At 42.0% G+C, this 23,528-nt stretch overlaps 2 protein-coding genes across 4 annotated transcripts in view; one reads left to right on the top strand and one right to left on the bottom strand.

Annotated features, from left to right (window-relative positions):
• Positions 1-18,053, bottom strand: part of sun1b (Sad1 and UNC84 domain containing 1b) — a 23,360-nt gene extending 5,307 nt beyond the window's left edge. Inside the window, exons 1-15 of one of the 3 annotated variants that reach the window (XM_079177523.1) lie at positions 16,125-18,053; positions 15,603-15,700; positions 7,515-7,718; positions 6,883-7,139; positions 5,530-5,802; positions 5,251-5,385; positions 4,851-4,979; positions 4,072-4,155; positions 3,127-3,237; positions 2,865-2,984; positions 2,649-2,742; positions 2,122-2,180; positions 1,502-1,698; positions 946-1,221; positions 757-849 (exon numbers count right to left, since the gene is read on the bottom strand). In XM_079177523.1, the coding sequence (XP_079033649.1) occupies positions 757-849; positions 946-1,221; positions 1,502-1,698; positions 2,122-2,180; positions 2,649-2,742; positions 2,865-2,984; positions 3,127-3,237; positions 4,072-4,155; positions 4,851-4,979; positions 5,251-5,385; positions 5,530-5,802; positions 6,883-7,139; positions 7,515-7,718; positions 15,603-15,700; positions 16,125-16,136 (2,142 nt within the window). In that variant the 5' untranslated portion in view covers positions 16,137-18,053. The remainder of the gene's footprint in view (positions 1-756; positions 850-945; positions 1,222-1,501; positions 1,699-2,121; positions 2,181-2,648; positions 2,743-2,864; positions 2,985-3,126; positions 3,238-4,071; positions 4,156-4,850; positions 4,980-5,250; positions 5,386-5,529; positions 5,803-6,882; positions 7,140-7,514; positions 7,719-15,602; positions 15,701-16,124) is intronic. The other 2 variants (XM_079177524.1, XM_079177525.1) reach the window with 2 other exon arrangements.
• On the top strand, positions 16,281-23,528 carry LOC306709409 (uncharacterized protein). Its single transcript, XM_079177526.1, has 6 exons — positions 16,281-16,307; positions 22,634-22,652; positions 22,757-22,792; positions 22,898-23,050; positions 23,135-23,253; positions 23,347-23,528. The coding sequence occupies exons 4-6, from the start codon at positions 22,912-22,914 to the stop codon at positions 23,455-23,457; spliced, it is 369 nt and encodes a 122-aa protein (XP_079033652.1). The 5' UTR covers positions 16,281-16,307; positions 22,634-22,652; positions 22,757-22,792; positions 22,898-22,911; the 3' UTR covers positions 23,458-23,528.

Raw genomic sequence — 23,528 nt, 5'->3', positions numbered from 1 at the left:
AACTTAATCATCACACACTCATTATATTGTAATTCATTCTCATTCATACTGCTCAGAGTAATTGCTGTCTCTCCGTTGCACAGTCCTGCTTATAATAGAGCTAACAGCTAACAGCCTTCAAGCTCTACTGGGTAAAACTGAGTATTGGGCAAAGGTAAATTACAACGCTATCATGATGTGTTCAAACGTAACCTTGTAAAATGTTGTTTTTGACGAAAAACTTAATACAGTAGTTTGACGGAGATGTTTTCACAGCAATATAAAATAGATATGGGAAGGATTATGACTCGTTTAACTTCTTAACACTAACGTTAGCTCTAAGCAGCTTAATATAATACGTAACTAGAGCTTTGCTGTCTATTATAGTTCCTAGAAAGAAAATCAAAATCAGCAGGTCAGACCTTTCAAAAAAATCGGAAATCAGCCAAGAAAATTGTAATTAGTGCATCTCTAGTTTTTGGTGAGTTAATGATTAGACTTCAGGCTTTTTATGACTGCCTGTGTGGCATGTTCCTTGTTAATGTTTAACATTTATCTTTTACTCTTACATTCTGTACTTTAACATGGATTGCAATCTTGGCCTGCTTGCTTTTATGATTTATCTACTTAGCTTTGCTTCTATTTGCAAAGACACAAATTAACAATTAGTGTGTAAAGTAACAAACATCAAAACATGTAAGGTAAATAAGCCATCTTGCAGGTATGTTTTCAAGAAGTGTTATTTTAGTTAAAAAATAGTGAATTTGCTGACAGTACCTCAGTCTTGGCAGCCAGAGTCTTGAGCAGCAACTCAAACTCTGCCAGCCGTGTAGCCTGACCCTCTTGCTGCTGTTTCCGCTGCTCCGCACCCTGCAAGGAGCAGGAATAAAGAAACAGTGAGATACACGTACACTTTTAAATAAAAACGTCACCATTGTAAGTCAACACTCATCTTCATCTCTTTACCTGTGCTCTGGCCGTGTTCTCCTGCTCCAGCTCTCCCCGTAACACAACGAGCCTCTGCTCCAACATGGAGGACACCCACAATCCCAGGCTCTCCCTGTCGGTCTGAGTGTGGAGCTTCTCCTTCAGGGTGCTGTAGAGAACCAGAACGTCCCCGTGACGCTGCTCCTGCTTCTGGTCACCCTGCTGGACTCGCTCCCACAGCAGGGTTAGTTGGCGTTCCACGCGCTCCAGTCGCTCCAAGTCCACACTTGAGACCGTCACAGGGGGAAGGAACGGCTGAGGAAGAGAAGGTTATAAATATAGAAATCAAAATTACAAATTTGTGGTGACTCCAAAACAGCTTGGCATTGTACCAGACACACAATAGTTTGATTTATCTCTAATATACACAGTATCTGTGTGCAATTAAGTACAAAAGAAGAAACATATCTAAAGTTAAAAATGCTTGAACTGCAACACACATCATTTAATAATGTATACACAAACACACACACACACACTCAGGGCTTTTGCATAGTTATCTAGAGCTATTCATTGTTTCATCTTTGTGTCTTACTGGTGCCTGTGAGACTGGGGTGGCTGAGGTGAGCTCCATTGGAGTTTCTGCTGCAGGGACAGAGGCAGGAACCGGAGCAGACGCTGGCACCAAGTTATACAGCAGGGTGAAGGGAGACGCAGGACGCCACTCGGTTAGGTTTATGGCTGGGAGGTAGGCGAGCAGGACGGCAGTGGACGGACCCCAAAACCATAAAGCTGCATATAAACAAAAGACTGGGATGGTTAACCCACACTCATCCGCTGGTTGGTCACTCATTAACTCACAAAGTGTGGATAAACCTTGTTCAAACCCTTCAGAAATGTATTTTAAATTATGGTCAATATCACAGACGCCAAACAGGCTACCATACAGACAATATTTACATGGAATGTTAAACTGCAGCAAAATGACTGCGTTTGTGTTTTGCTGCTGTGTAAGTAATGCTGAAACAGGCTGGAGCAACTCACTAGAAGCCCAGAAAGGCTGACCTGAATCTGATAGTGGATTTGCAGCATACTCTGGGGATGCGTGCTGCTAAGGACATCTCCTGCCTCTCTGCAGGCTGACCCTTCTCTGTATGCGCTCACTAAATGGGTTACAACTGCTATAAAAGAAGATAAAGCTTCTTATAAACTCACCGAGGAGGAGCAAAAGGGGCAAAAGGAGCAGCAGGAGCCGCCAGAGTTTGGGAAGGCATCTGAAACACAGAGTCACACACTGGTTAGATAGACACACAACTGAGTGGAGTGTGTGCTGTTAATAAAAAAAGACAAGAACCCTCATGAATCAAAACAGTCTAAACTCCTCAGTTGATGAATTATTCATCAAAATGCAGTATTTCAAGACACCGGGTAAACAACTCTACCATGATTGCTGCCATAGCTCTGAAAATGTGGCTTTACTGGAAAATTAGTGGTTTTTACACTCATTTAAATATTTAACAATCCTATAACTTCATCAACTAACAACTATCTCGTCATTAAATCTGAATTATTATGCAGAAAATGATCTATTTGAACATTTTAGCTCTCGATGGTCATATAGGGGCAGTGGACACAACATAATGACATAATATCACCTTACAAAGATCAAATGGTGAATCTGTTAGCAAACAGTTGCTTATTTACACGTTCCATGGTTAATAAAAGGGGGAACGGGCTCTTACCGTGTCAGAAAGAAGACGTTGAGGAGAGCCATGAGAGACACCAGCTGGTACCATCCTGTTGCAAGAAACCACAGAAGTCCTCTGCCTGCCTTCACTGGGCAGATTAAATAAAGAGAGAAAAAAAAAAAACATGTACAGATCGAGAATGAGAACACAATCAGACCACGTTGCCGAAGACAGAAGCAGAGAAGAAGATGAGACCTAAGTACCACCAACCTGGAGCTGCCAAGAGCATCCAGAACAACGACAGGAGCGTCTGCACCACTGTCCCAACCCCGGATCCCAACGCCTGGCCTGCTCTCACCACACAGTAACCTGGCTGGATGAGACAGTGACCTGGAAGACAAAAACAAAAATGTGAACTGATTAATTACGGCAAGAGTGGTCCATACATACAAAGAGGTTGAGTTATAGACCTATCAGCAATGTAACAGTATATGTACAGGCTGTCGTCAACATTAGTGAGGTGCTGGTTAACCTGTGTAAGCTAGGACGCTCCACAGCGCGCCCGACAGGCGTCGAGGCCTGGAGGCCTGTGTGAGGAGGACGGTGTGCGTCTCTGAATGCTGCTTCCCTTTACAGTCGTCGCCTGTGTGCGCGCCGAAATGATGGATGGCAGGCAAACAGAACACACAAAAACAAAAAGGATGCGTGAATGACTGACAAGATGATTTACAAGCAAAGAAACACAATAAAAAACAATTCTGAAAATAACCCAATCAACAGAAATGTAACTACAAAACGAACAAGCAACACCAAATCATATGTTTGTAATAAAAATAAAATACAAGTGGGCCACACGCATGCATGTTGCACAATATGCGATTTACTGTATGTGATGACAACATGAAAAGCTAAACATATATGAATGAAACTTTCACTACATTGTAACTGTTTCATTGTCAGCCTAATTGTACAAATGTGGGGCTATAAGTGGACTTCACTTCTTTTCTATGATCCAAAATTCAGTTTACAGTCAGCTGAGTGAAGCTGCATTGCTTTGTGTGCGTGTCTCTTATTTGACTTTATTCTTTATATTTGATCCATGTTTTTGTTTTATAATTTAAGAGAAAGGGCCACTACTTGATCTTTTCTGTCGCAAATGTCTGTTTTTATACTTTTTGTATAGGTGTAAAATAAAAACTTTAACTATACTAAAGACAAACGGGCTGCTAAAGTTTATTAATGTCTGAAATGATCATTTTTGTCAAGTTTTGGTGTCAAATTGGTCCCTCGAAACAGATTTGGTTGATTGAAAGAGAAGTATCTGCGGGTCAACAGGCTGCTGATTGGTTAAAGCAGTTCACACAACCTCTGCTCACTGGTCCTAACACATGTCACGCATAAAATTAACTCTTTCAATGACTGATACCCCAAGAAAATACAAAGAAAGAAAGTGTGTGTGGTTTGTGTGTCTGCTTACACAGGGAACCATTGAGTTTGAGATGCGATGCATCTTCAGTCACCAGATCCTTCACATTCATGCTTCCACAGAAACTTGAGTGAGCTGCAACAAATGCACAACACATTTATTTACATAACAAAAACCATGTCGCGAGAGAAAATTGTGACGAAATGAACGTTAGATGAAGAAGAAGAGTAAATGCACATGTCAGCAATGTGACGGGCAGAGGTGCTCGATTTCACCGTGAAGAAAATGAGAATAGATCTGCATGAAAACGGTTGAAGAGGATTCATGTTTACAACTGCTGGAAACAAGAATGAAGACATTTTAGCTCCTGAAATTCTCCTGCAGCTGTGAAAGAACCAAATTAAAATCAGCAGTATACTAGAAATAAACATCATCAATGAGGTAGTCAGGGTGTCTTTTTAGCTCTGCTCGAATTTTCATGAAAGTGTACATCTTCTCACAATCTCATGCGAGCTAAAGGTGCAACTTGTCATGTGATCGTTTTGTCTGAATTTGGGGATGTACAGTTTTTATTTTGTTTCTCGTATACCTTCTCCTTTAGAAATAGAAAGCAACAGAGTGAGAGTGAAGGAGGCCGGATGGACTGAGAAAGAAACAGAGATTATAAAGAGATCCTTCAAAGTTAATTCAACTACATATTTATCCTATTATGAGGCGTCTTACTCCTTAAACGAAAAAAGGAAAGATCTTAGGAAGGAGAGAAATAGTGAGAAGAAAGTTTATTAATAGGAGAGGTCAGGGGCTCTGCCCTTTGTAGTTACGGCTGGTACCTTGTCCTTCATAGCCATTAGCTCTGTAGCCCATCATCCTGTGGAGAGTGGTCTGCTTAAACAGCCACAGTTGGGAAAAACTGGAGGACACGGCTTGTCTCATCGAGTCCGAAAATGATGCGAGGACACCTGGTGACACACCCGCCCCGCACAATCTCCGTTAGTCAAAACGCACAGTCTAGACTATGCCAGAGATACACAGTAATACAAATAAAAAATGGTGATAAGATAGCCTGCCAGAAAAAACGACAGGATGCTATGGAAAGCACGGTGAGAGGAATGACAATAAGGTTACACGTGAAATAGAAATAGACCATGAAACTGCAAAAGACAGAAGTAGAAAAACAAACAGAGAATGATGGGCGAAGAGAAGAGCAAAGAACATCTCTTGTTTTTATACCTTTTCCTGGAGGGCTCTTGGCCCGTGAACCCAGCCAGAGCACATTGTTGAAGAGCAGGGTGACTAAGGACACTATGGGGGCCAGGGCTCGTTTGCTGTAGCGCACACACGTGTTAGACATAGACACCAGGACACCTGGAGAGAGACGCCACTACTAATTACATTCTCATCATCACAACATACTGGCGATTTCACCGTCCAGCTCCAATAAATGTGCAGATTATGAGGAAGAACAGCATTCTAAATACGACATTTCAGTCAAACTCAACAGTTTCTCACCGGTCTTGTTCCTTCGACTCCTGTCTCTGGAGTATATGCTTGTGAAAGGTGACGAGGAGGAGGAAGAGAAGAGGCCTTCTGAGGAAGCTTGTGCAGCCTGAGATGATGATGATAATGATGATGATGAAGACTGTGTGATAGGGGAGTCCGTCTTCGGAGAGTGGAAAGAGCAGTCTTTGCAGATGTATCCATTGGCGAGTGAGGTGTGGGACTTTGACGCACTGGCGTCGCCGTTGACATTTGATGACCTGTGGTCATTGCTGGAGCTCTTCCCTGAGAGCGAGAGAGAGAGGACGGAAAAATAAGACAACTCAATAACAGGGAAATTAGTCAAGACATTACTAAGCCAGTATATTGCTTCATTTGTTACATAGTGGAATAGTAAATACATACAGTGGTGGAGGAAGTATTGTGTGAAAGTATAAATTCACAGTAGCATTCATAATTTTATGCAAAAGTAAGCATGAACTATTGGAAAAATCTTCTTTAAGTACTCACATTGTAGCGAAAATGGGCTATGCCAGTGTTGCATTAATACATATTAAACTGCTGCATTTTAATGTTGTAGCTGCCTGCTTTATAGTTTATTTTACTCATTTTATGTACTGTTGGGTGAGTTAATTCATGACATTACAATGCATTGTATTTCATATGCTCATTGTAGGTTTTTAAATTAAATAAAAAGTAAAATAGTTCACTTTGAAAGTAGTGGAGTAACAGTATGAAGTACTATAAAAGTACAAGTAACTAAGGAATGTACATAAATACAGTGCTTAAATGTACTTTCCATCACTGAACACATGCAGTCCACCTTTTACTTGACACATATTTCTAAGCAGCAAAAACAATCTCATTGTTAAGTGTTACAAAGTTATGAGAGCAAAGTAATGCAATAATCTCTCACACATGACAATTTAAAATATTGATCATATACATTATAACCTGTAACTAGTATTTACCATTGCATCACTTTCTACTGCTTCTTATACTATTCTAACTTTGTGTTTGATTACATTCATTTTATCCCACTGAAAGACTTGGATCTATGGCACCTAGTTTTTCCATGCAGATCAACAGTTCAATGTCATCTCATGGTATACTCCATTCTTGAGTCATTACTTTCTTGCTACCAGTTAAGAACCAGTTGATAATCCAGGACCGCTAATGTTATGTTAATAAAGCTAGATAGCCCAAATAGAGACTGAATGAGTCAAACTTGCTGTGTGATACAGGCTCAAGGAAAAGTTAAGTTGTATATCCTGCATGATGGAATTAGATTAAAAAATAACTTCTAGATTTTGCAAAAGTGTGACTGTTCATTTGTGATAGAATCCACATTTCTCATCAACTGACCCCAGTGTCCATCCACAGACGTAGAAGTGGTGGTTGTGGTGACGGTGCGTTGTCTCAGGTGGGACTGATCCAGGATGGAGGTGAGCAAAGAGCCATCAGACGCTGTGTTGCCTTCATGAATGACGATGCTGCTGCTGTTAATCGGGGTATTTGCGGCTGAGAAGGAGAGGGTTTTCCTCGGTGTGTCGGCTTGGCTCAAGGATAAAGACATTGAGCTGGAACTGGACTGCTGCTGCTGCTTTTTACTCCGCAGCGTCCTGGGAGAGCAGAACATGAAGAGGAGTGAGTTTTGTCACATGTAAACGAGTATGGCTCAGGTTTGTAAACAGGAAGTAGATTGGTTGCTTAGTTTAAAGGTTCGGGTTTGATGCGCAACATCTTCCTTTACAAGTTGTATTATTCAAACTTAGTTACAACGCTGCAGATCTTGCTCTCATACACACACATCAAAATTACTTTAAGCTGATAGCATAGACAAAAAGGCCAGTAACGCCTGTAAGCCATTATCCATGTTGAAACGAATCACTGGTCGACATGTATTTTCTACACAGCAGAGCTAATTGCTCTTGCTTCACTTGAATTAATTGCTTTATTAGTTGTGTGGGAGTGTTCGCGTCCATTGCTGGTCTCACCGTGTCTCTCTCCTGGTGCTGGTGTAGCTGCTGCTGTTGCTGCTGCTGCTGCGGTTCTGCGAGTAATCGGCCAGGCTCTCGTGGCCATGTTGACCGGCACCCGTCTGCAGACGCAGGCTCCGCCGTGACATCCTGGGCGACTCGTACACGGCAGCGATCTGGTGCTCCTTCTCAAAATCTAACGCTGCTGTGGAGTAGCTGGAGCTGAGAGAGAGACAGGAGTGGAGCAGAAAGAGCGGGAACGTTAGAGAGTGGAAAATCCTGAAGGAGACAACAAACAGGCCTCGAGCAACTCCAACCTCAAATCAATACGGGGGGATATCCTGCAATCTTCCTAAATTGTGTACCATCTTCAGAGAGGCTTTCTTTTTAAAAACAAACAAAATGCAGGAACAGACAGTCCGGGTAGAGAGCTGTGATGCTGTTTTTCCCCGCAACTGGCAGTGGGCCCAGAAGGAAGTGACTCACTCACAAGGGAGGGAGAAAACAAGACAAAAGAATAGGCCCAGTGTGTTTCTGAAAGTAAAATTTAAGAACAATTTAAAAAGCCACATAAACATCCCAAAGTATGCAAGTAGGCTGAAAAGAATTATTCTCCACTCACTGCAAACGAAAGCCAACCGTAAGTGGAAACACACCGTTGTAAATGTGGAGTTTGCCATGCGTTGTACAGCTGTGACTCAGTGCCACACCCACCTGGCAGAGTCAAAGCCAATATTCAGACACGACTAACAAACAACAGGGCATGAGTTGCGAAATTCAGTGGAACCATGATGAAAATAGTTTTATATAATCCCTCTTAGCTGGTGCAAACAAACAAACAAAGCTGAACTCTACCACGACTATGCCCTCTTTCTCTGCTGTGGTAAAGCAGGTACAATTTTAGAGGCAAAATAAAAATCAAGCTCTTATTTTATAATTGATTTGTGTTCACTGACAGCTTACAATATATGTATTGTGTGATCGGTTATAATAACACAAACTAAAATGACCCTTTGCAGACTGTGTACACTCAGCATGTGGCTCAACTAGGTCAGGCAGAAATACTCTACAGACATGCACGGGAGGGTGGGTGAAAAAGGAGGGGCAAAGCACTTTATCTGTCGCTGGAGGACAGAGAATAAACTTCCTGTTAGACGCTTGAAAAGGAGGGACCTTCGCTGTACAAACAAGAACTGTTTGGTTTAAGGCACGAGCACAGAGTCCCTGACGGTGGTCCAAGCACAGCAGTGACTATATCGAAACAGAGTCTTGCACACGAGACAAACTACACCGAGTAATGTCAACAGTATGTACATGCATGTGTACAAGTACAGTACATGTTGCTCTCTGGCCCTACCTCCGGCTCTAAACCCTGAGGATTACACACCGAGAGCCAATTATGTGCTTTCACCCTCGCTCGCACCGCCTCCTGCTCCAACTGGCTTTTCTCTGAACACATTACCAGGGACGCACCTCTCCCTCTATATGCCTTTAATCAGTTAGCTAGCATACCTGTACATGTTTACGACCAGAGCCCTTGTGTGGAAAATGGTTTGTTTCACTAAAAGCACAGCACTAGCAGACTATCATTGTCTTTTCTGTTTTAACACAACCCCCTCCTGATGTCTTACTCTCCAAGAAAGAAATCTTTGAGCGGAAAAATTTGTCTTGAGTTGAACCCGTGAAAATCAAAAGTCGAAGATCAAGCTGGGTTGATTTAAAACCTCACAAAACTGTCCAAACAGCGCAATTATGTATGTGTGCTCCTGTACCTCCAGGGCCATGTGTCTGTGTGTGACACACCCATCTCCTGACACAGTCAAATACCTACAAAAAATCTCACCCGGAAGGAACGCTAGCGGTATCAAGCAGACCATATATCTTTGTTGCCTGAGAGATAGTTACACACTGCCAATAATACCAGAGCAGAGGTCATGCTGGGACAGTTGAGCAGAGAGCTCACTTTCACTGTGGCCTCCTGTCGTAGAGACACCCTGGAGGACACGCTCTCAGTAGCTGAACACAGGTGGGCCAGACAGCCACAGAACTTTCCATCACATTTACGTCACTGCTAGTCTGATTCAAATTTGACATTCAAATCATGAAAAATAGCAGCGGGGCTGAGTTTCCAACATAGAAGACAGCTACATTCATTCCAGTGGGCCATATGACTGCGTAACAATATTTCATTAACAGACTTCTCAGTTGCAAAATATCGCTGCAGGGCAGAGCAGGGTGTGTTTGAGAAAGAAAACGGTCTGGCTGTGTGTGTGTGTGGCCTACAGCCAGGAGCAATTGTTAATGTAACCTTTTACTCTACCTGGCTAATCATGAACTTCACATAGATTTTTATTTGATCAACACAATAATTTGGTTAGCACAAAATTAAGATTGTGCATCTCCATGTGGTGCTGGCGATCACACAGTCCTTAAACAAACTAAAACAATGTTTAACACTTAGCGGCCGTTAAGTGAAGCTGTACACAATATTCAATTAGTTAGCAAACTCTTTTCAGATGTGCTGGGTATGTGTGCTGCTCTCCCACGGCCCACATCACTGACAAAAATAGAGACGGACACTGTGCTTTCAGAACCGAGTGAAAAAGACACAGAGAAAGAGACAGACTAACAGTATGGAGAGAGGAGATACTTCCATCGTGACATTCAGCTTCCTGGAATCTCTCCTTACATAACACTAAAGCTTTGATGCTCTTCCCACACTCTGTGGGCACAGCCAGCTTTCTTGCAAGACACAACTACACAGAGCATCCGATCAGAGTATTCTACATTTTAGAAGCTTATGTTGTGCTATTTAACACATAACATTATGCACATAAGCATGAAGGATGGGGCTCAAGGTTGGCGGGAATCAGCTGCCTGATATCAGACACAATTGTCAACTCATTACACTCTGTTTCCATCTTCAGTCTGACATCGTCTCCACTATAATCCATTTCTATGGGTGGTGGGGGGGTTAGAGGTTTGCTGGCCGATCACGAGAGACCAACGTATCCGCCTGAATTTAAGTCGACAGGTGATGTGTGGCCATGAAAACATACTTTGTGTACGTGTTTCAAGATTGGAGCTGAGCATTTATGCTTAATAATACAATATGATTTAAATCTAGCTCAAGATTCATATTACTTCAAGATGCACAATTGGAATGAGATCAAATCTTCCAGACGGCCTCAGGGTGGGATAATTTATCCAGGTTCAAACGCAACACGATGAATGGGTTTGCGTCATCGGGGGTGGATCTGCCGGTGGGATGAAAGCACCTTTACCGGCTCAACATATCATACCCTGGAGACAACAAGAGACTACATTTTATCATTTAGCGTTGGGCTCACCGCAGCAGCCAACATGGGAAAACAGGCTCGTCATCATTTCTTTCAGATCAAACCACAAAGCCACGGAAGACAAGTTCCTCCGTGACAAAGAAAATATAACTTCAGTAACATCACTTCTGGCGAGTCTACACCTCCACTACCATGTTTGTTCGCTGCCACTGAAAGGGACTTGCCACCCACCCACCTTCTGCCTGCTTTGCATGGTCTATGCTGAAAAAGTGATCACCCATCACAAAGCATAGAACGGACACAATGAGACATCAGGTTCACACGCAAGGACAATGATCTTTACCCTCTACAAAGCAGACGTGTTTTGCATTTCAACAGATGACATTTTGGACTTTGGGGCAATAATGCATTACCTGAACGATGATGTAATCATAACTTTTTGGTGCTGCAACTAAACGCACTAATACTGCATATTATTCTCTTTATATTGGTGATAAATGATTAAGATCCTGACGTCTTCAAATTGCTTGTTTTGTCTGACCAACAGTCTAAAAAAAAAGAATAATTAAAAAAGAAACTTGATTTGATAATTGAATAAACATTAACCAAATAAAAAAAAAATGAAATGGTTGCTTTCTTTTCTCTGCTGGACTTCCAAAGGGTACAAAACACTGTCAAAATAAGATCCACTTTCTACTAATTCTGTTAACAACAAACTGATCTTATGACAGGACCTAATCAGAAGCTACTTTAGAGAGTTCAAATAGTAACACGCTTGCAACAAAAGGCCCAACTATGAAACACTGGCCACCGCTTGTGGTCTCAAACATACATATTTCAGAGATCATAGAAACCACGTGAGTTGTAAATCTCAACTTCAAAACCAAGTGTGGTTACAAAAGCTCGGTCAAAGGCTTGCCAGAAAGCCTGTACACTCACACGCACAAGAAAACGGAGAAAAAAAATAAAAGTTCTCACAAGACGAGGGGCGTGTTGTTGTTCCTAATGAAACTCAAAGCTACTGAGAAACATTCGTTAGGTAGCCGTTCAGAGATTCTTGTCCTACCGTGAGATAAATTAAAAGATAAATACAACTATATCTTATGCCTGCAAATGTTAACAGCCTGTCTAACAGAGTCAGACATCACATCTTGAAATCAGATTGATGACACTCTCTACTAAAGAGTCTGTAATCTCATAAAACGTATTACTATTTTTTGGTTGTCTCTATAATCTGATCTTCACTACATAAATGTGTTTTTCTCCCCCCTGTGGTACACAGAACAGATGATATATGATAAGGGAATACTGCAAGCACAAGCAGAGAGAGTCTTAAGTCTTCATGCGTTAGATCACTGCCAGCACCAAATCATTTTAGAGACTTGGGATGCTGTAATTCGGCTGAAGTAAACAGTATTTTGTCACCCATTCCCAACAATTCATTTTAATCTCCTCCCTACTTGTGGGATCATGCTGCGTTTACTAAACTTATACTGCACTCATTTGTCCCGCTGGAATTCAGCTAAAAAGAGAAATCTGGGGGAAAATACCAAATCGGGCACAAACGTAGCACACTCTGCCTTTCGCGTTTCCTCAATCTGTTACAGAAAGTCTTTTCCCCTGAGGTGAAGAGGCCTATATTTACTAGAGGCCAGGAACTGGGAGTCTGCAACAGAGCGAAGAGCCTTTGAATTTCCATCCAGCTATCTCTGGGTGGGTTGAGTTTGGCACTGTGATTAGTATCGTACGAGCCCAAGCCCACCCTCATGTTCCCTCCCACGGAAACCACTTTCCTTCTGCCCACTCACTCTCTATCTCTCTCTCTCTCTCTCTCTCCCCCCCATGGTGTCCTTCACTCGCCACGTTATAGCCCTATAGTGTACCGTCTCATGTTGTCTCTAAACAGCTGCCTGGCTCAAGAGAGACTGATCAGTATAGAGGCTGCTTTTAGCATTTCCAACAGACAGATGCTGTGACACAAACGAACACAAGCCTGGCTGATACAGAAACACGAATGCTTCCGACGTCTAAAAACACCTCCACGTATGCTTCATGCATGCGAGGAGACACGTTTGGCTTTTACAATTCGTCATGGATCTGTTCATTGGGAGGAGTGGCGGTTTGAAAAGCGGGACCAGTTAAAGAAAAGTCTTTGTTGTCATTGGTTTGTCCACCAAAAAGGAGCGACTATGGCACAGTTTGGCTCCAGCTGCTGTCATTTGCTTTGTGCAACACTCGACTAGTGTTGCGCAAACTGAAAATACACTCAGACCAGATGTCAGAACAACTGTGACAGCAGCTTGAACGACGCCTGTCCAACTGGCATCCCTGAACCTCGTGTTGTAGAGCATGGTTCACAAAAGAGAAAGGTTGAGTTTGTACGTTTTCTACCGCTTATCTCTCATACAATGTTTTATCTTTATCATCAGTTATCGGCTGCTGCTCTTCCCAGGCGACCACATCCAGAATCAGATGACTCAATCACTGCTGCTTACTATTGTCACGCTTCAGCAATCACTTGGAAAAAACACCCCAACCCCCCTGACCCACTTTCACCATCATAAAATATGAAGGGTCTGTGTGTGCGCGTCTATACACCACGCACGCACGCACGCACACGCTTTTAGTGAGGAGATGGGCACAGTCCGTCTGTCTTCCAAGAGGTAAAACAGCTCAAAGGACAGAGTGTAAAGAACCATTGAACCACTTCCCAGCCGGGATGCAAATCACAAAGCTTTATAGATTATTTTAAATGCAGGAAATACACGTAAAAAAGAGCCCCTCAAATTAAAAGGCTTTCCAAATGTATGTGAATTCTCTAAAGACGTGAATTAAAAAAATAGCTTCAAGACACTGTCGTTCTTTTTCAAAGTCCCTCAGTGCACAAAACATCTTCATGTCTTCAATATGACACAGATAATAATCAAACAGGATTACAATCTCTCTAACTGAAACCACTGAATCCGTCCAGTAAAGAGGAGACTGTGAGGAAGTGAGAGAAGAAAGAAAACTCCCAATTCACTGAACCTTGTTGGCTTATAAATGAATAAGTTAATAAGAGTGTTTCCCGCACTGTATTTACAATATCAATGAAATCAACACTAGGTTGGTGGCCCAAGCTGTAATGGTCTTTCTCTATATGTGGATGGAAACAGAGCGCGATTGGGTGGCCTCCTCTCACCCTTTCTCTTGGACCATTCAATGGCTTGTCACTGCCCTTTTGAGTTTTGGCAACAGATGGGCCAACAGTCTCTGTCACCTGACTCTGTCAGTCTTTGAACTGCTCTCTTGTATTCACTGTGGGCCACAGACACGTACAGACACTAACGTCTGAACACAATCAACGAAAAAAAAGCAGCAAATATAGCATTTACTTTCTGGCTGTTCTGCCATTTGCTTAGGAGGCTGAGACAAAGACGTGTGACTAACCGGCTTCAGTTAGATGATTTACATTTCATTAAATTTGTTTCTCGAGAGCTGAGAATCACTGAACGCTCAGCTGCAGCACACACACACACAGGCTATTCAAATCCACAGATCCATCAACTAGCTAGTCAAGAAGCATAAACTATTAGTCTAATCCTGGGATCAGGGCCACGGTTGTGACCGTGAGGTTCATTAATAGCTTCTTGTGCTCAAAGGAACACGATTAGCTCGTTTCAGCTTTTCAGTCTACACAGTTTCAGTCTCCACAGTGTGACTCATAAGACTAGTATTCACATTACTGGTGTGCACCGAGCGAGCGACAAAGCTGACCTGAAATCACGAGGATGTTATGAAGGGTTTCTTTTGCCAGTTATGTCATGATACAACATACCAGCTATTCTACATATCAACATGAAATCACCCAACAGGCAAAAGACTTGCAGAATTACAGAGCACATAGTGAAAACTGTTGCATTCCAAGGCACACCTGGAAGTCTAATGGGGTCTTTGCACTCATTTAAATAAAAGACAGGCCTCTACTCCCAAAAGTCATGCAATTACTCGTAAATTCCCCAAAGTCAGAAAGTGAGTTAAGCATGGGGCAAGGTGATATTTCATGTCTTGCCTTACACACCCTGTCTTCGTTTTGACAGCACCAAAGACAGCAGCATTCCTCCACATGCACAGACCTTCCTAGTGAAGTGCCGAACCACACATACCTGAGCTGTGATGAGGAGCCCAAGAAACAATGCCTGGATGAGTAGCACGACGGGAGAGGTTGGTGTTACAGGAGTGGTACGTGCCGGGTATACAAAACTGACCGCGCTGCCTTTAACTTCTCAAAAAGGTGAAAAAAGGTGAAGTTGGCACCGTGAATCTACATTATAGTAAAAGTAAGTACAGAGAAATCTGAGTGCATGCTCTGTTTTTACCCTGTGCAAGGCCCTCAAATTTACCACTAAGCATACAAACACACACCAACTGAATCATGAGGCTGAGTCATCAAAACCACAGGATTTCCACAAGAAAAAAAAGAAAGAAAAAAAAGAGCCAACCTTACAAAACCTCTGCAAGTTAAAAAGCAACAACGTAAAATACATTTAAACATGTCATACAGTAATTGTAATCAATTTCCAATCTAACTGGGAAACAGGGCTGGACTATCAAAGCAAGCTGCTTCCTAAAAACAACATGCAGTCGAGCCGACTGTATGCTCCATAGCATCATTTTTAGAGAAAAACAAGACAAATGGAACATAGTAGCTGGTTGATATTCTGAATTCGTTCTACCTGGAGGCACAAGTTAAACTGAAATGCCACAGGCCTGACTGTTTGATGCTGTAACCAGCGTACTGTACTGCAGCACAGCACTGAGGTCTCACCTGAGAGAGTAGGTATAGCCGGTGTTTTCGGGAGCACACTGTGGCGGTGTGTATGTGTGCAGTTGGGAAAAATCCATGGTCATTCTTCTTTGTTTAGGCTGCAAGAATCAGGATGCAAGGGACAGGACTCTTTAAGCCAAATCGGACATGGCTTGGGGGGGGGGGGGGGGGTAACAACAAGCACAAACAAACCAACCTTACACACTCACAAAAACGCATGCATTGCCTTGTTCAGCCTGTCTCTTGCACACAACTTAGTTTTGCTAATGAGCTCAAGATCTGCCACTGTGTAACCGTCTTTAAAAAAATGGATTCAGAACTGCATCTACACATTAAATACAATACAGCACTGGCACAGCGCTGTTCACTGGGCTGCTCTCCAACAAACACAACCACTGGTTACTGCTACGCTGTGCAACCGTGTCAGAAAGTCCAGCAGGCCCTAATGAGAGCTGCTGGACATTCCTTTTCCTCAGGAACACAACAACAACGCTACTGGACAGTGGACGAGCATTGGCCGACCTCTTCCTGCATGTTGGCTCTGGCTGGTTGTTGACGAAGCTGTAATGAATGACTCGTCTCTTCTCCTCCGGTCGGCAACTGACAGGAATGGCTGTCAGAGACGGGACGACGACGACGCTCCTCGCTCCAGTTGTATTAAGTAGACTCCTCACTGGGGCAGCTACTTCTACAGTGACTGCTCGGGTAAGCTCCACACTAGAGAATGAGCGGTATTAGGAAACAGCAAGGGGTGGGGCTGGATTTTAGGCAATGGGCGGGAAACAACTGCTCCGAGGGCTTCTCATAGGGAAACTAGCTGTGCAAATACTGTTATCATAATACACTCGGCTGCTAGTTCATTGGCGCACCTTGCTAAAACTAATGCAGTCCAATACAAGAGTGCAGGGAAGATTTATTGAAGGACTGTTTTATTAGTTTTAGCAAGGTGTGCCGAATAAACTGGCAACTGGGTGTATATTGTCAGCCACAACTGCAGAGCATATCCAGGTAAAACTTAGATGACTTGACGGTTTATATAAAAGGTTTTAACCCTTGCTCTATCCAACATAAAGATTACGATAACTGTGTGTGTGAGAGACTGTTTGATTCAGCATTTCTGGTCATAACAAGCTCAACCATGCTGTATATCGCGCCACCCATATCCTGAGCAAGAAGGGAACTCCTACTCCCAACATCGGAAAATGCAGAAACAAAGCGACAAATAAAACAGATGGCCTTTTCCCTAAAATCCTCCAAATTCTCAACCCATAATCTTAATCATGTTTCAAATCCGCGTCCAAGTCTCCAAGCCGAAAAGACGGATAAACAGAAACAAATATCCAAAAGCCAAGGGGACTACTTTAATTCAGCTAGGATTAGTTTTATTTTGACTCGACAACTGGTGCAATGAATCACGATGCCAGCGCTCAATGTGGGCAAACCAGAATGATACACCAGACGGCTCCTACAGTGCAACAACTGCAGAACCGAGGATAAGGGAGAGTATGGTGCAAGACTGGTGTTCTTAATAAAAAAAAAGCAATATCTGCGGTTTCTATTCTTATGTGGCTAAATCTTTTCAGAAATGTGACATAATTTAATCCTTGAGCTCATAACTCAGGAGACAGGTTCAACAATAACAGAGCATGCATTCATCCTACACAAACACACACACACACACACACACACACACACTAAAATGCTACACAGGGACACCTGTCCCACAGTGCTGCGTGTCTCCTCACACGTTTGTTTTGCTGGCTCCTTTACGCAAACTACGCAGGGTGCGATAAGTCCAGCTACTGTCACAACAGTGTGTCAGACAGGCGACGTTCAAAACACACGTTCAGTTTATTAATAACTGCAGATAGTGTCCGGCCAAATGACATATAAGCCCCGTTACGTTCTCAGATTGCCCGGTGCTAAATTTAGACGCCATGTATTTAGGCAACGCGAAACGCACTGACTTACAGGCTGTGGCAAAGAAGCGCTATTCCCATGTCGTGTACTGGTTCCATTTACATTTCTTTAGTCAAATTTCGCACTGTTAATGACACACATGAGACATATGTATTGTCTGCTGATGTCGCATGTGAAAATCACGCAAGAAAATAAGGCCTAAGACTGCGTTAGTTGTGAGTAAAGGAGCGCAGCAAGGACAAAATAAATCTGGATAAAACGAAATGACTCATTCACAGCAGAACATGGTAGTACGATTAACGCATAGGATGTTATAGTAGCATGTCAACTTGCCCGCGTGGTTAGAGTCCATGTATGTTATTATTGTTTTAAAGAGCGTAATCCAAAGGGAACAGATCCACGCATTACTATCACGGAAGATGCGCAAACTTCTGGCAGCATCCCGACGAACGGAAACCAAAAGATGATCTATTACTGCGCACCCACAGATCCTAAACCGTATTTTCCTGGTAAAAAAAACAAAAGTTTGCTGGTAGCTTGAGAGTGTTATGCTAGTGCACAACAAGCAGATTTCCAAAATGGCTTCCCGGTCGTAACAAAGCCAGAAGGATCGCTGCCGAGCTGATCCTCCCACTCCCGGGCCCTCCATTGTCGGCCAGGGCGCACACTTTAAATCTATTGGAGGAAAGAAGCATCGCTGCAACGGCATGCACCGGACAGCTGCTGGAGCTGCGAGCACTGAGAGGGATCCCACTATTGTTTAAGTTCACATTGAACCCCTGGAGGAGATTCCAACTGAAAGGGAAGGCCGTTGCATCACATATGCCACAAAAAAACACATTTCTGACACCATGAATGGTAGTTGATATACCACTCATAATGTATTAATTACTGTTATTGTCATTTATTATTTGACAGCTCATTAAGGTTCCTCCAATGAAACTAGAAGCACAACTTGTCTTTAAGGCCCCAGATAACATCATCATTTCTCGCAACCAATGTTTGTTATTGATCAATCATCATGTAAACAAGTACAAGATCAAAGATGGTAAGTCAGTGTCATATCCTGCCACGCTTAATTGCAGGAACATATTCAGGATTTTTTTAAATCTTAAGGTGACGAGTTCAAATCAAGCAACCCTTCCCCCAAAACAAATTATGTAAAAATGTTCAAGTCATTTGAATTTTTCATATTTTGCGTGACAACTGTCTGTAAAACAGAAAAGCCCTACATGAAGGTCTGAATGCTAAAACCTGTGCTCCCCCACCATGTATACGTGTCAACAAACTGACCCCTAGTTCCCAAACTCCCAAATACTCAAAACAAAAAACAGAGAATATGGCCTCAGTGCTGTTGTCCGTCATCGAAAAGGTTTCAACGCTGAAACAAACTTAAGACAGATAATTCTTAGAATGCAGCAAGAAGACAAGGTTTGCATCAGTATTGTTGCAGCATTGCTACAAACATTAAAAAAATGGGATTTGATCAATGAACCAGTGTCCTTATGCAATATAAATTAAGTTATTACAATGTTCTCTCTATTCTTTAAGTCAAGATGGAACAACAATGAAAGCTCTATCAACACTACTCATACAAATGCTAATAGGTGTAAATATAGTGCGTTATTCTGTTTGTATTACTCATAGTAGTCTGCATGTGTAGACCTGTAATCCAAGATTTCTTAAAGTCACTAAAGGGTGGAATGTATACATAAAAAGAAATCATTCAATAAGAGTGAAGCTGAATTAGTATTGCTTGTGAAAGCCGAAACAATAGCTTCACATTCATCCTGATACACATATCATTCGGGACCTTGAAGGCTCTGTAATGCAACAGCGTTGATTTTGGAGTGAGTATAATTCAAGTGCAATTTAGCTAGTAGTTATGTACTTTTATTCAACTGACATCTCTGCAGTCACAGCAGGACATTTTCCACAGATATATACATATAAACAGAGATATATATAAAGATTATTTATACCTAAACCTGAATCCTAAAAACTGATGAGAGCAAATAAGGTCAGGGGCAAAGCGCCACCTGCTGGACAGCAGTCTGTATGTATGTGTGTAACATGTACACTTCATTCAGAAGGACTCTGGATCAGATCTGACCGTCCACACGAAAACGTAACCCGGAGTTTTCAAACTTATCCGTCCTCGGGAGCGTAGTGTGGACGCTCAGTGTAAACGTAGCAAAACATATGCGTTTCCAAATGGAAACGGAGTAGTGTAAACATGGCATGAGCCCTTGCAGAAGGCGGGCTAGCTCTCTGCCAAAGACTAAACAACGTGGTTGTTCACACCCTGTTCCAGCGTAGATAAGACCTCTATGGAAAAAAAATGTTGTGCTCTAGATTAGAGGAAGTATTCAATGTTTTTAACTTAAAAGTACCAATACAACAATTAAAATAATAGTATTGCTTTTAAAATCCTGACACACAAAACTTGACTGGCATATTGGGTAGTTAAGTACAGTGGTTCAGGATTAGGCCCCTCTAAACAATAGCTGTAATCTATTTAACTATGCGTTCCAATACCCACCATGTTATTTAGTAAGCCAGGAAAACATTTATAGAGTCAAATGCAGTACATTCCAAAACTGCCAGGATGTCCTCCTGCATCCGGTCACATTCTGCAGTCTGCTTCTCTGGCTATTCTGACCCTCAATCCTCCACGCAGGAGATACATGAGCCATAGGGTCAACGTTCAAGGTGCATTGTTATGAGACAGTAGTATGTTCCAATTGAATGCATGCACGCATGCATTGCACATACCTTGTAAGGGCAGCTGCAAATGTACTAAAAGTAAAAATAAAAAGTATGCGAGTTGGGGGTGCAGCTCAAGTGTCCCAGTGAGTGTAACAGTGAGCATGCATGCACAATACCGGACCATGACATCAAAAATGGAAGTCAGTCATCATTAATGTTATTATTTACCTGTGCTTCTCCTACTGTGACACGTCAAAATGTCTTCCACGAAAAACTCCAATACGTCATAAGATAAATCTGAGGGGTCGTGAAGAAAAATAAAGCATGTTTCAAAAATCTGTAGTTATGTCAACGTTATGTAAATGTCTCTTTGGTGGAACTGCTAACAATTCATAGACATCTGAAAGGTGACCAGGGGCCCCCACCAGACACTTTCTTTCTTGTACAGGGTCAACAAGCCAACAAGGTTAACATTACTTGTATGAAGTTGCACAAAAAGGGGAAATACACAAGGAAAGTACCTAAAAATAGTGAATTAATGAGTACATGTAGTTAGCTACTTTCAACCAATGACAATAGCCCCTCTTCTTCCGGCCATGACTCCACTCCTCTGTGTCTGGAACAGCCCTAGGACCAGAGGAACAGCTTGACTAACAACTTTAGCTAAAGAAAGACATGCCAGAAGCTAAAATTACTGTCGCAAAAACAACAGAAGTACAGAAGTGCAGCACATTGCTTTACATGGATGCTCTGGCTTTTCTGATGTTAAGTGCAAGTAAATAGTCGCAACAGACAGGAGGTGTCACAAGTTAAAATGTGATTTATTGAAAGCCAATTCAATAAGCCTTCCTATTATTATCAATGTGAGAAAGTGGCATGTTTAATGAGTCCGTAGTCAAACTGTCCAGTGATCAATACATTAGCCTACCTTAGCCTTCTGCTACTGCTACATGGTTATTGGTCAGGAAAAACAAAAGGCGAGTCAGTCTCCTGGCTTCCTTATGTGCCTCTTCTTTTTGTTTCTTTTACAGTAAAAACTCTGCAGATACAAACAACACGTGTTCCCCAAAAACACTGCACCCACAGAGACAAACCGTTAACGGCGCTATCAGCAAATTTAAGATTGGAGCTAAATTGTAGCCTCTCCTGATAGTTCAGGATCGCACGTGTGGATGTAATTTACATAATTATCAACACAGAAGTTTGACTACTCACGTGTAGACTCTGACGACTGTCAAATGTGTTTATCCAGAAGTTAGTAAACGTTACAGTCCGTTAGAGCTTCTCAAGCTGTTGCACACTTACTTCCCTGAAAAAGCGGACCTTAATCCAACGTTCGGCTTTCCCGCACACGGTCATATTTTCCGTTGCGACGGCAACGTCACGTGTGTCACTCCTTATATGGTAAGAATGACCATATAAGGGATCTGTCAAACCGCCTCCTGAAAGCTGCTCGAATCCCCATGCTGGAAACTGACTTTCGATATAAAACAGCACCTCTTAGTGGCTGCTGACAGAAAAATTGAAAATAAATAAAAACTACGTGATTTAATTTAAACACTAAAGACTACTGCTACTATTACCACAACTGCTTCTAGTAAGCTACTACCACTACCAACAGTAATACTGATGATGAAAGTAGGAAGAAGAAGAAGAAGAATAGATATTAAACTGTTTTCTAACTTGTCTCTCATGTGAAGCCTGACAGAGAAAATGTTTGAGGGACTTTAACAATATATGAATAATATTGATTCTCAAGTTCTCACAGTTGGGTCAAATAGTTGCTTGATAAAACTAGTAGGTCTAGTCCTTAGCTCAAACAAAGAAAGCACTGAAGAAAAAAACCCTGATACCTTGACTTAATTGTAAGTCTGCTAATTAAGTTCATATAGTAGCTAAATATCTCAATGCTACAACACATGCTCCAACCAATTCCCAGTGATTTACTTTACTCACTAATACTTTTCCATTCAAATATTTATTTCAGCTGTATATATCCTTCTTTAAGCCTGTTCTTTTCCCCACTTATATTGCTAAAAAATACCGCCTATCTCTTAAGTCTACTCTTGTATTGTGAATCCATAAAGTACAACAAAATGTGTGTTTTGAGTTCACAGTACTTTGAGACCCCAGTTTAAAGATCAGGAATGACTGCGTCTGTGAGCAGCCAGAGAAAACCTGAAAAACTGGACCCCTGTCATTCGTGGAATGATGGTGATATGATCCCATTGTCCTTGAGATCACATGACTCCATTATGTGAAAGGGAAGATTATTTAGCCTGAGCGCAGTAGTCTGCTCTGTCTTTGTGGAGAGCTGTTAGTTGTGTGTGTTTGGTCTACAGTCGCTGACGATGAAAATCATAATTCTTCTAATGTGTATGTGCTACCTTCTTCCTGTGCAGCCTGATAACGTGGACCGCTGTAAGTAAATTAAACACTACAATTCTGCTGGTGTCCTCAGTCATGATAGGCTATTTGTAGTTTGGCTAGTCTTGGTTTCTGTTGACTGTTTTTCTTTTAAACAGACGCCTATTGTGAGAGTTGTCTAACAACAGCACAAGGTATGGTGAACTATTCAACTATATTTGCCTAAGCGCAAGAAAACAAAGGTTTCAAATTATAGACACTGAATTATCTCTGCTTGTTTTGATTATTTCCTTTGACAGAGATTGAGAAAGCCATGAAGGAAGCCCCAGCTGAAAGCAGACAGACAGTAGTGGAGAACCTCATCAGTGGGGGTGTGTGTGAGAAACTGTTGTCCTACAAACATGACCACGTCTCTATGGACAAAATGACATCCTCCTGCATGCACTTGTTAGGTAAGATCAGGAGGAAATAACAGTGGATTTGCATGTTTTTTACACTCTTACTAATTAATAATCTATTTTTAATCCCCAATCCAGAGTCTCATTACGACCAGTTCCATGAAGCTTTAGTGAATAAAGAGCCAAAGCATCTGGATATAGTCCTGTGTTATGAGCAGTCCATGGCATGTGTAGGGGTGAAACACCAGTCTTTTGAGGTAGGGAATGGGTCTAATTGTGAAATATTGATATCCCATTAATTAGACTAAACTGCTCATATGAGAACTTATATTGTTTATTTTTTGTGACAGAGTTCCAAAACCACCTTCACAGAAAGTGACATTGAAGCTCTACTTCGGGACAACAAGGCACATGTGCGCATTGCTCAACCTGTACATTCAGGTTCAAAAGACGAGTTGTGAAAACAGCAACCTCATTTTGATTCCTACCGAATGTACAATGGCTTGTTGTCATGATGTTGTGTTTTTGAGTG

Source organism: Pholis gunnellus (assembly GCF_910591455.1).
Source record: "Pholis gunnellus genome assembly, chromosome: 17".
In the NCBI taxonomy this organism is placed as follows: Eukaryota; Metazoa; Chordata; class Actinopteri; order Perciformes; family Pholidae; genus Pholis; species Pholis gunnellus.
Note: the sequence above shows the minus strand (reverse complement) of the source record. Positions and strands in the feature narration are given on the sequence as shown.

What these genes read in the sequence shown, in the direction of transcription:
- LOC306709409 (XM_079177526.1), top strand. Translation starts at nt 22,912, where the DNA reads ATGAAGGAAGCCCCAGCTGAAAGCAGACAGACAGTAGTGGAGAACCTC. An exon ending in CTCCTGCATGCACTTGTTAG is followed by an intron (nt 23,051 to 23,134) that starts GTAAGATCAGGA and finishes TCCCCAATCCAG; the next exon opens with AGTCTCATTACGACCAGTTC. An exon ending in TGAAACACCAGTCTTTTGAG is followed by an intron (nt 23,254 to 23,346) that starts GTAGGGAATGGG and finishes TTTTTGTGACAG; the next exon opens with AGTTCCAAAACCACCTTCAC.